The 12,162-nt window shown below is 41.4% G+C and overlaps 1 protein-coding gene and 1 long non-coding RNA gene across 5 annotated transcripts in view; one reads left to right on the top strand and one right to left on the bottom strand.

Moving 5' to 3' along the window:
* Positions 1 to 12,162, top strand: part of PTPN22 (protein tyrosine phosphatase non-receptor type 22) — a 65,355-nt gene that overhangs the window by 5,012 nt on the left and 48,181 nt on the right. For both annotated transcript variants that reach the window (XM_040471349.1, XM_040471350.1), the window contains exons 2-7: positions 7,993 to 8,101; positions 8,368 to 8,444; positions 8,603 to 8,698; positions 9,139 to 9,177; positions 10,910 to 10,981; positions 11,098 to 11,157. In XM_040471349.1, coding sequence (XP_040327283.1) covers positions 7,993 to 8,101; positions 8,368 to 8,444; positions 8,603 to 8,698; positions 9,139 to 9,177; positions 10,910 to 10,981; positions 11,098 to 11,157 — 453 coding nt within the window. The remainder of the gene's footprint in view (positions 1 to 7,992; positions 8,102 to 8,367; positions 8,445 to 8,602; positions 8,699 to 9,138; positions 9,178 to 10,909; positions 10,982 to 11,097; positions 11,158 to 12,162) is intronic.
* The window catches only part of LOC121027718 (uncharacterized), a 58,710-nt gene continuing 51,588 nt past the window's right edge, over positions 5,041 to 12,162 (bottom strand). Inside the window, exons 3-5 of one of the 3 annotated variants that reach the window (XR_005788883.1) lie at positions 6,237 to 6,346; positions 5,899 to 5,955; positions 5,041 to 5,285 (exon numbers count right to left, since the gene is read on the bottom strand). This is a non-coding gene — a long non-coding RNA (uncharacterized LOC121027718). Of the gene's footprint in view, positions 5,286 to 5,898; positions 5,956 to 6,001; positions 6,347 to 12,162 lie in introns of all 3 variants that reach the window. The other 2 variants (XR_005788884.1, XR_005788885.1) reach the window with 2 other exon arrangements.

The raw sequence follows: 12,162 nt of genomic DNA, 5'->3' as shown, positions 1-12,162 counted from the left end.
GCGCCCCAATATTATCTTCATTTAACCCATAAAATGGCAAGGCCAGGATTGAAACTTGTGTGATTCCAAAACTTCTTAACCTGTACACTGCATCATAGCATGCTTTTTTTTTCTTCTGATTTAATTAGTGTAAAATAAGACTTTGTTATGTTAATTTTCAGAGCCTCAAAAATATTTAGCATTCTTTTCATTTTCTTTCTTTCTTTTTAATTGAAGTATTGCGAACACACGGTGTTACATTAGTTTTAAGTGAACAATGTACTGATTCCACAGCTCCATACTCCACAGTTATTTTCAACCTGCATTTTCTCATACAACTTTTCTGTTCATCCACTTTCAACAATAGCTAACACACGGAACTGTGTTCCAGCTTCTGTGCTGATGTGTTTCACAAACAAAACCTCATTTACTTCCCGAAGAATCCTTTACAATGGCTAACAAAGTCCTGTGTGGACCAGCCCTCAAGTGTTTCTCCAGTTCTTACAGCCTATTGAGTTTCTTGTCCTTGTCATGCTTCTTCTGCCACAGGGCCTTTGCACACATGTTGTTGCCTCTCCTTAAATATTCCCCCATATTCCTCTTTACCTAGTTAATTAACACTTCATAATTTTTCAGATCTCAATTTGGCGACCATTTCCTCAGAGAAGCCTCTCTTGACCTTCCCAATAGATCAAATACATAATACATTCTCATTAGCACCGTAATTTTTAAAAAAAAAATTTTTTTAACGTCTTTTTTATTTATTTTTGAGACAGAACAGGGCAGGGGCAGAGAGACAGGGAGACAAAAAATCGGAAGCAGGCTCCAGGCTCCGAGCCATCAGCCCAGAGCCCGACGCGGGGCTTGAACTCACGGACCGTGAGATCGTGACCTGAGCTGAAGTCGGACGCTTAACCGACTGAGCCACCCAGGTGCCCCATCACCGTCATTTTTTTTAAGTTCCTTTTTTTGCCCCCAGCCTCATAGCATTTTTCATAGTTCAATTTGACATCTATTAGTGTGTTTATTCGATTAATGTCTGCCCTCCCATTAGACTGAAGCTCTACAAAGGCGAGGCTCACATTTGGTTCCGCTTGTCTTGGTGTCCTCAGTGACCGGCACTGGCACACGTTTGGCAAGTAGTAGACCCTGAGGAACAGAGAGGTTAAACAACTTGCCTCAGGTCATGCCCTGCATTAAGTGGTGGAACTTGGATTTGAAATAAAGCTATCTGTTGAGCCTGTGCTAGTAGCCCTTCCTCCGATCCCTGACTCTAGTGCCCCCAATTTGTGCATTAGTCTTAACCTTTTAAACTTAAAAAAATGATAGACTATCACATGTGCACAGAAAAGTACTTTAAACACGCATATGCAATTTAACAACTAGTGATAAAGCAGGCATCCATACGAGCTCCGCTCAAACAGAGAAACAGAACATTGCCTACACCTCAGGAATCCCTTGGGTGTCCTGGACCGCATCTCCCTCACCCCCCACTGCCAACCCCTGCCAGAGTGGAGGTAGGTGTTGCCCTGAAATGGTGATGATTTTTATTTATTTTTTATCCCCTTCACCTATTTCGCCTATCCCCCTCCTCCCCTCCCCTCTGGCAACCACGAGTTTCTCTTTATATTTACGAGTCTGTTTCTCTTTTCGTTGCTGTTTGTTGTTTTGTCTTTTAAGATTCCACATCTAAGTGAAATCATATTTGCCTTTCTCTGTGGAATTATTTTCTTTGTTTTTCTGAATAGCTTTTATATATATATATATATATATATATATAAATAATTATTGAACTGTAGGGATTAATTTTACCTGTTTTGGAACTCTATGTAATGAAATCATGTTATATGTATTTGGCTTTTTTAAAGGCCTTTTTTTCTTTCACTCTACATTATATTTATAAAATCCATCCATTTTGTTGGATGTAGCCAGGTCTTGATTTTTTTTTTCTATGAATTCCATCAAGGTCGAATAAATGCAATTACCAAACTGTTGGGATCACAGAGTGCATTGAGCGAGGTCACGTACTCACTTAAGAACTGCCTTGGATCACCACCATCCAGTGTCTTGGCTTTAGTTTTGCAAGTCTGAAAATTCAATTTTGTTACTATGCCCAGAGTTGATCATCAGGATTAGGCATACATAAGAAATCCACCAGAAACAAGATTGCCAATGTATTAATTTTTCAAGGAGACAAATCACTGTGAGAATAGAAGTTTGCATTGACTGACAGCATATCCTATAGTTTGGAGAAAAACTTATGTGAGAAGCCAACCATAATCAGAAAGTTGCCTGCTGAGCAGAATGATTTTGGTGGCCTCAGCTGTGATGGTTCAGACAATATTTTTATAGGTAGCCACCTCCTTGTCTGAACCCTCAGGAGTGGCCACCACTCTTTTCTGGACAATTCTAGGGACAACAGTGACAGTGTTGGGCATCTTACTGGTCTTTTAGGCTTAATGAGGACCATCCACTTCCATTAGCCCATTCTTTATCAGATAGATTACAGTTAATAGGCATTTCCTTTGGCCAGTTACTGCAACTGATTGTGGTTTTATGATATGTACACTCCAGCCATTATATTAAATATGGGTCAAGGCTTGGTTATATATATCACATGCTGGTCAATTTGCTGCATGTCTTTGTTTAAAACTCCTTTGATGTACCTTTCCTTTACTACATTGGAGGTAGTTGAAGCATCTTCATTTAGAAAGCATGTGTAAAGGGGCATCTGGGTGGCTCAGTCAGTTGATGTCTGACTCTTGATTTTGGTTCAGGTCATGATCTCACAGTTGGTGAGTTTGAGCCCCACATTGGGCTCTGTGCCGATAGCGTGGAGCCTGCTTGGGATTCTGTCTCCTTCTCTGTCTCTCCTCACCCCTCTTTCTCTCTCTCAAAAATAAATAAATGAACATTAAAAAAAAATACAACCAATAACATTTAACCTATCAGATGGATCTGTACTTAAAACATTATAGTCCTAATGTTGGTCAGAGTTCAGAAATATGCATTGGTGTTGTAACCTTTCTGGAGGCAAAATTTGTATACCATATCTCGTATATATTTGATAATATGGATCAAAAGCCTTTAAAGTGGGCAAATTCTGGGTGCACCTGGGTGGCTCAGTCGGCTAAGCATCCGGCTTCAGCTCAGGTCATGATCTTGCAGTTCGTGGGTTCAAGCCCCACGTCAGGCTCTGTGCTGACAGCTTGGAGCCTGGAGCCTGCTTCGGATTCTGTGTCTCCTTCTCGCTCTGCCCCCCTCCCACTCGCACTCTCTCTCTCTGTCTCTCAAAAATAATTAAACATTAAAAAAAATTTTAAGTGGGAAAATTCTTTGACCACTCCTGAGAATTCATCTGAAGGAAATAAGGAAAGATATTTTTATAGGTTTTGGCTACCTATAAAAATATTGTTTAGAACGATGGTTTAGGAAGATCGGAAGCAACTTAAAGGTGCAATAATATAAAGGAACAGGTTAAGTAATTTATATTACACTCCATAGTATGGAATACTCTGCCATCATTTAAAACGTTTAACACAAATTCATGAGTAAAAAGAGCAAGTTGAAAACCCCCATATACAGTGTGATCCCGTCTTTATTACACAGGTAGATAAAACATTGGAATGTAATATAAAATCTTAAGAATGATTAAGTCTGGGTAGAGCGGGATATTAGGTGATTTTTAGAATTTTTTTTTACTTCTCTGTATTCTAAAATTTCTTCAATGAATATGCCATTACTTTTTTATTTAAGAAATCTGTATTTAAAATTTTGCTTTAGTGCTTGATTCCATTTGAAACATAAAAAGAAAAAAAAGGGGGGGTGAATTTTATGTCTCTTAGGGATAAGGTATATTTGCAGAAAAGGTAAATACTATATTCATCAAATACAAAGACGTATTTATTAAATATGAAGGATTCAATGAGTCCTAACAGAAAGAACATACCCAGTTCTAAAGGCCACGACAATGTTGGTTTGGAATACACTAGAAGTCAGACTGATACAGTAACAACTTCTGGAGACTGATCATAGACCAGAGAAGGCATGGATACATTAGAACTGAATATATCCTACTTCTATATTTACTTGTATATAAATAAATACACTCATGAACATAGTTCCTCCTGTAGGAGCCAGTGCACAAACATGTGTTGAATTGAAATTGATGAGGTTTTGGGGTGATGGGGGGTTCTTGGGGTCTGGAGCCGAAGTCAAGAAAGAATTCTTGAGATGTCTTTGGGGCAAAAAGGTGATTTTATTAAAGCATGGGGACAGGATCCGTGGGCAGAAAGAGCTGTGTTGGGGCTGTGAAGAATGACTGGTTTTACACTATGGAGCTGGGGGAGGTGAAGTCACAAGGGAAGCCTCCAGAAGGACTTTCATAAGCTAAAGAAGGACTTTCCTAAGATACCTGAGGCCTTGCTATTGTCACGCTAAGGTTGTTTTCCCTCCACTAAGGCATTAACATTAGGACGGTAGGGGGTTCCTGCAGAAAAGTTCTGCTCTGTATTTGCCTCAAGTATTTGCCAATGGGCTGCAGGTTATAAGGACACTGAATTTTACTTGCCGTTTCCTTCTTGCCTTCGTTCCCCACATCACTATGGAGGGGAGGGTGATGTTGGGGCTCCGGGAAATAGTCTACAGTCTTCTGGAGATTAAGCTATTGACAAGATTGCTTTTTTCTTGTAATTTACTAAGATATTTGTAAACTGGTGGAGACCCATGTCCTGTATGACTGGGACCTATATCAGTTGGCCATTTGTCTTTCCTTTCCTTTGTCCTTGGGCAGCCAGGAGTGCCTGAGGAATATCACCCACGTTCCACCTGGGGGGGGGGGTGCACTAAAATGATTCATTTATGTGAAACAGCCTATCCCTTGAACACACTTATCAGCATTTTTTCACTTTTGTGCACATTAAGTTGAATTTTTTTTTTTTTTTTTTTTGCTACTACTGATGTGGTTTTGGAGTGGTGGTAGGGGTCCAGAGCCGATGGCCAAGAAAGAATTCTTGAGATGTCTTTGGTGCAAAAAAGTGATTTTATTAAAGCATGGGGACAGGGCCCGTGGACAGAAAGAGCTACCCTGGGATTGTGAGGAGTGACTGATTATATACTTGGGAGTTGGGGGAGGTAAAGGCAAGGGGAAGTTTCCAAAGGTATTTTCATCTGCTAGGATCCCGGAGGCCTTGCTATTGTCAGGTTAAGATTGTTTCTCCCTCTAGCAAAGCATGCACATTAAGACGGTAGGAGGCTTCTAGAGAAATGTTCCACTGTGCCCGCCTCAAGTATTTGTCCATGGGCTGCTGGTAATAAGGAAATTTAATTTTATTCACCATTTCCTTCTGTCTTTGTTTCCCACATCACTACCACCAGAATAAATATATCGCATCACTTCTAATTTCTCTCAACTCTATACCCAGCCTCTCACTCCACATTTTCAGTTATTCCCAGGATTTTTTTTAAGTCACACTTTTTGTCATAGCCTCACATTTTAAGTATCTAAAGTTGGTCTCCTTGGTTTACTCACCCCACTTTGGCTATTGCTTATCTACCTGCTCACTTACCTGACTATTGGACAGCAGCCAAATCCCCACATGTTTGGCTGGCGAACTGGAGCGGATTGGAGGCTTGGAACAGATCATACTGACTTGTAGTTGTAGGCATTGGGGAACTACCTTGAGAGACAGCCCAACCTGATTCCCCCTCTCTCATCTAGCACAGCGGGGGGTGGGGGCGCAGATTTGATTTATCCGGCTCTGAAATGTAACTTATGCTATGTCTTCTATACCATGAGGAAGTCCTCCAAGGCAAAGATATTCTGGTCTTGTGCTTTCTTTTTCTTTCTCTTTCTGTTCTCTTTTGGAAGTGACCCTAATCCATTTATTAGTAATTAACTTACTAGTCAATGAGAAGTACCTGAAAATGGCTCCGTCCTGATTTCTACTTTTACGGCCAGGACCTCAGTTTTCCTGTCTTGAAAGGAAAAGGATAGTATAGACCATAAACCAAATGCACTTACTATAAGCTTATCAAGCTTACACAGAATCTGGTTGGTCATGTGTTTCAACCAATCAGGGCCCAGGAGGGATGCTGGCCCTGTTTCTTGTTCTCTTAGCAACTTTCCCCCGATTTCTCTTATTACTGTGAATGCATATCCCAGCGTTGCGGTTGGCAGAGAAATGCGTTCTGCCTTTGACCAACCCTTTCTCCCTCAACTTCCACCCACCCCCATGGCCATACGTTCTCTTTTATACCCTTTTGCTGTCTATTCTCAAGGCTCCTCCTTTTCTGGTGAGGTGGATCAGTTCTTCCGTCCTACTTCAGCTCTGTTTTGTTCTCTGTTGGGGGTTTTGAGCCCCTGGGTCTGGTAGGGAGAGTAGGGGAATTAAAAAAGGCCTTCACAGTGGTCTGAGCTCAAGGTAAGATATCTAAAAACAAAACAAAACAAAAAACAACAACGACAAAACCCAACTTTCACACTTACCAAATTAGCCATTCCATAGGCATTTCCTATGTGATGTTTTGCTAAAAGAGCATGGTCTCCTTAAGTCATCCAGGAGGATGACTGCCGGAAGAGGAATGAGTGGGAAGAAAAAGTCATCCTGTTCCATTGTTGAAGGCGGCAATCGAAGGAGCGAAACTAGCACAGGCTGATGAACGCACGTGCGCATGTGTGCATGCAAATACACAATGTCTCACACACACAATCTTTATCTGTGACATTTCACCAAATTAACAGAGGCACATCTTACCAGGAAAAGGGCTTTTTGCTTATAGCATTCTCCCTAGAAAACATTCCACAAGCAGGCAAAACAAAACAAGTAGAAACAGTGTAACAGGCACTGTCGATGCACAAGCTCAGTTCTGGAGATTTCGAAAAGGAGCAGTTCTGGGACTTGACATCTTTTCAGCAGCTCTGGAATCAGTGGCAGCCTGAAAGTGAGCATTCTTTTCTTAAAAAAATTTTTTTTAACGTTTATTTATTTTTGAGACAGAGAGAGACAGAGCATGAAGGGGGGAGGGGCAGAGAGAGAAGGAGACACAGAATCAGAAGCAGGCTCCAGGCTCTGAGCCATCAGCCCAGAGCCTGACACGGGGCTCAAACTCATGGACCGCAAGATCGTGACCTGAGCTGAAGTCGGATGCTCAACCGACTGCGCCACCCAGGCACCCCGAAAGTGAGCATTCTTTAGTGGATAAGAGCAGAGACAGCTGAAAAAGTTGGCGTAACTTGAGTGGAAATTAAAAAAAAAAAAAAATTATTTTTTTTTTTTTGAGAGCTTGCACATGTGGGGTGGAGGGGCAGAAGGAGAGGGAGAGAATCTTAAGCAGGCTCCCCGCTGGGTGTGGAGGGCTCTGCAGGGCTTGATCTCATGACTGTGAATTTAACTAAGGACATGCCACAGGCACATGGGAGACTATAAAAGATTTCCACTCAGGGTGCCTGGGAGGCTCAGTCAGTTAAGCGTCCGATTCTTGATTTCAGCTCAGCTCACGATCTCACAGTTGTGTAAGATTGTTGTTTGTTTGAGGGGTCAGCTTGCAGTTTGGGTCATATATATATATATATATATATATAAGACTGCCTCTGGGACTGAAACTTTTGAAATTTTGCTATATAGAGAGAGATTTTATTTGGCTTAAGCTCCATTTCTACTTAAAATAGCCCTGTAGTAGCCGTAGAGAAGGTAAACTTTTAATGTTTGACATTTGTGTGGAGCATATAGTTTGTTTTCAAAAAGACATTGGCTTTTAAAATATTCACTAGTTTCACCTCTAGGTTTTAGCTATTTGTGGCTCAGCTGCAGTTAAGTGTGATCTTTTCACTTCTCCAAACTGAAGTCTGCTGACCTTATACTCAGGGGCTCTGTCCTGAATTGGAGGTAGTTCTAGAAGATGCTACAAGGGCAAAAGTGGACTGTTTGGGCAAAAGAGAAGGAAAGGTCTCTACAGAGAGAGCTTCTTACCTCTTTTCTCTAGGAAGATTTAATTTTTGGAATTTTATTACAGTGGCTGAAAAGACAATCCACTAAGTACAAGGCAGACAAAACCTATCCTACAACTGTGGCTGAGAGACCCAAGAATATCAAGAAAAACAGATACAAGGATATCTTGCCCTGTAAGTTTTTGTTTCTCCCTATAAATTTGTACCTTCTCCCAAATTCAGTCAAATTTTTACCCATTGCCTGCTGTTCCCAATCCTGGTACAGTGCTTTGACAAATGAGTTTGTACTATATACAACCACAAAAGAACATTTACTCACTCACTCACTCACTCACTCATCAAACACTTTTGCACAGCCACTATTCACAGTGCTAGTTTCTGACTTACGGTAAGTCCTCTAAGTCCTTTTAGTTCTCATATGTCCATCATTTGTATTATAGATGATCATAGCTTAGTAGAGCTGTCTCTGATAACCTCGGATGAAGATTCCAACTACATCAATGCCAACTTCATTAAGGTACACCCCATATTCTATAGTTGTCTAGGTACCTTAAAAGGGGTCGGGATACTAGACCATATTTCTTTAGGTACCTAAGAAAGAGGTGGAGGGGATTCTAAACAAGAAGAAAAGGATATTATCTGTAGTCATCCCATGTAATTTCTGTTCCCCTTTAGGGAGTTTATGGACCCAAAGCTTATATAGCCACCCAGGGACCTTTGTCTACAACTCTCCTGGACTTCTGGAGGATGATTTGGGAATACAGTGTCCTGGTAAGGGCAGAAATGCTTTTGTTACTATATTCTCTAGTTTTTAGAGATGGAGGGAGGAGGGTATCAGGGTATGTGACTGAGGTGTCCTTTGTATTAAAATCAGTGCCTTTTTGGGTCAGTCGCTAGAATTTCAGTGTTCAAGCACATTTTTGTCAAAATCACAAAGTCACCTTTACTCAAGGAAATGAAAGTTCTCATCTTGACAGGCTCATTTGTTAACAAGAATTTACCAATTTGAATAGAGAAAAGGGAAGTAAGGACAGAAAGAAGGGTAGGAGCAATATTTTAAAATTTATCAAGATTTCTGTTTTCTTTTTTGTTCAATAACAAGAAAAAAAAAAAAAAACAAAACAGAAAGAACAATGACTCTGGGACCCGTGTGTTAACTGCTTTTTCTAACTGTATCAACGCTCAGGTTTCTATTTATTTCATCCCCTCAGATCATTGTTATGGCGTGCATGGAGTTTGAGATGGGGAAGGTGAGTTAAAGGAAAGAGAAGGGGGAAACTTGGTTGCAGAACTTGCCTTAAGTGTGCCTACGTAAAAATTATTCTGGGATGCCTGCGTGGCTCAGTCAGTTAAGTGTCCGACTTCGGCTCAGGTCATGATCTCACGGTCCGTGAGTTTGAGCCCTGAGTCAGGCTCTGTGCTGACAGCTCAGAGCCTGGAGCCTGCTTCAGATTCTGTCTCCCTCTCTCTCCGCCCCTCCCCCACTTGCGCTCTGTCTCTCTCTCTCTCTCAAAAATAAATAAACATTAAAAAAAATTATTCTCGGGGCGCCTGGGTGGCGCAGTCGGTTGGGCGTCCGACTTCAGCCAGGTCACGGTCTCGCGGTCCGTGAGTTCGAGCCCCGCGTCGGGCTCTGGGCTGATGGCTCGGAGCCTGGAGCCTGTTTCCGATTCTGTGTCTCCCTCTCTCTCTGCCCCTCGCCTGTTCATGCTCTGTCTCTCTCTGTCCCAAAAAATGGATGAACGTTGGAAAAAAAAAAAATTATTCTCATCTTGCTAGCTTTCAGTTTGGGAATGCCTAACGACTCTCAAGTATTTTTTATTTACCTCTAAGAACTCCTTTTGTCCATTTGCCCAGGCTCTATATTTTTAAGTAAAAAGAAGGTATGCTTTTAAAGTAACAATTCATCTTCCCATTTTTATTAATCAAGCATCTTAAATGGCAGTCAGCACTTCTAACCCTGTGCTGTCCAACAACATGACATCCACTGAGATAAGAAATGTCAAATATCTAATATCTGTTTTATCCGGATTACATGTGTTTTGATCGGGCTAAGATATATTATTAAAATCAATTTCATTTTTGACTTTTGAACGTGGCTATTAGAAAACTTAAAATTGAGTGTGTAGCTTACATCTTGTTTCCATTGGAGAGCACCTATCTTACCTACTGTTGACATTCACAGTTCAGTTAAAACCAAGGAATTTGGGGTTTCACTTCGCTCGTGCCGCTTTGTTTTAGTAGAGGTGATTTCTGTTAATCCTTTCGAAATAGAGCAGTCCCCTCCTTGTTCGCGTGGGATATGCTCCAAGACCCCCAGTGAATGCCTGACACCAATAAACAGTAACAAACTGTACACGCACCATATTTTTTCCTATACGTACATACCTATGGTGAAGTTTAACTTGTCAACTAGGCATGTTAGGAGATTAACAACAATAATAAAATAGGACAATTGAAGCAATATACTACAAGTTGTGTGAATGTGGTCTCTTTCTTTCTCAAAATATCTTATTGTACTGTACTCACCCTTCTTCTGATGATGATGTGAGATGATCAGATGCTGACACAAAGGAAATGACGTAGGTGTTTGTGATGTAGGGTTAGGCTACTACAATACTTAGTATTGCCAACAATACGTCCCAGACGTTAGGTACCCGAAAGGCTGAAATTGGTAACTGTAACCATGGAAAGCAAAGCTGTGAATGAGGGGGGGACTACTGTGCTGAAAATGCCAGATCCCTATTTCTACTTTTTCAGACTTCTAGGAAGTCTGTAATTTATGTATCCTTTAGTGTTTTCCCCGTCCTTGGAGATTCCAGACCACCATGATGTTGGGGGCAAAGCCCAAGGGGATAGGACATTGCTAACGTAAGGTGAAGGACACAGAACCTGTGTCTCTCTCATTGAGAGTGGGTTTTGTTACCTACGAGAGACTAGAATATATGGAGGGAAATCATTACATTCTGTTTTGTGTAACAGAAAAAGTGTGAGCGCTACTGGACTGAGCTAGGAGAGCTACAACTGCAAGTTGGTCCTTTCTCCATATCCTGTGTAAGTATGATGGCTGCTTCCGTTGCGGCTGAGCAAATGCTCCAGGATCTACTTTATAGAGACTAGTTTTTGAATATTAGTCTTTGAAGTAACTACTATTTTAATTTACTTCTTAGGAAGCTGAAAATAGAAAATCTGATTACATAATCAGGACTCTAAAAGCCAAGTTCAATAGTGTAAGTATAGAACAGGAGTGGTAAACTCAAGAGCCTACAGAGACAGAGGTAAAAACACATATGTGGGGCGCTTGGGTGGCTCAGTGGGTTAAGCCTCTGACTTTGCCTCAGGTCATGATCTCACAGCTGGTGTATTCAAGCCCCAAATGGGTCTCTGTGCTGACAGCTCAGAGCCTGGAGCCTGCTTTGGATTCTGTGTCCCCCTCTCTCTCTGCCCTTCCCCTGCTCATGCTCTGTCTCTCTCTATCTCTCAAAAATAAATAATCACTAAAAAAAATAATAAATAAATTAAAAAAAAAAACATACGAGGGGTGCCTGGGTGGCTTAGTCGGTTGAGCATCCAACTTTGGCCAGGGTCATGATCTCATGGTTCATGGGTTCAAGCCCGACATCTGGCTCTGTGCTGACAGCTCGGAGCCTGGAGCCTGCTTTGGATTCTGTGTCTCCCTCTCTTTCTGCCCCTCTCCTGCTCATGTTCTGTCTGTCTCTCTCAAAAATAAAATAAACATTTAAATAAATAAATAAATAAATAAAACATACGTATGTGTCTCAGGCTGGGCATAAGACAATGGGGAGTAGTTGGGCCTTTGATGTATATGCAAAAGAGACCTTTGGTGTAATCTCTGCTCCCCAATCTATTACACACGATGGCACACATATAAAATGATAATACCTGTAGGATGAATAGAGGCTGTGCAGTGAGTAGAGACTGGGAATTGAGAGCTCACGCTGCCCAGTCTCTCTAAGGCAAAGGGGTTTAATATACCAGCATGCCTGTGACCCACCTGAAGTACACCAGTTGTAATATCTATCTCCTCTTGTGTGTGAGTGGGGCAGATAGGGACAGACCAATAGTCAGTGACCTGAGATCACTTTTAATTGTTCTCAGAAGGCATGTGGGCACCAGAGGCCTATAGGAAAGGAAGCAGCATAAATTGCCAACAGGACAGAGATGCTACTTAGGAGGTCAGAGTAATCTTGTGCTAGAATGGGGTGGGGTCCTAA

The sequence above is a fragment of the Herpailurus yagouaroundi genome, unplaced genomic scaffold (assembly GCF_014898765.1).
Source record: "Herpailurus yagouaroundi ecotype Mexico unplaced genomic scaffold, PumYag 77, whole genome shotgun sequence".
Classification (NCBI taxonomy): domain Eukaryota; kingdom Metazoa; phylum Chordata; class Mammalia; order Carnivora; family Felidae; genus Herpailurus; species Herpailurus yagouaroundi.
The sequence above is the reverse complement of the archived record's forward strand: the minus strand, read 5'-3'. Positions and strand labels throughout refer to the sequence as shown.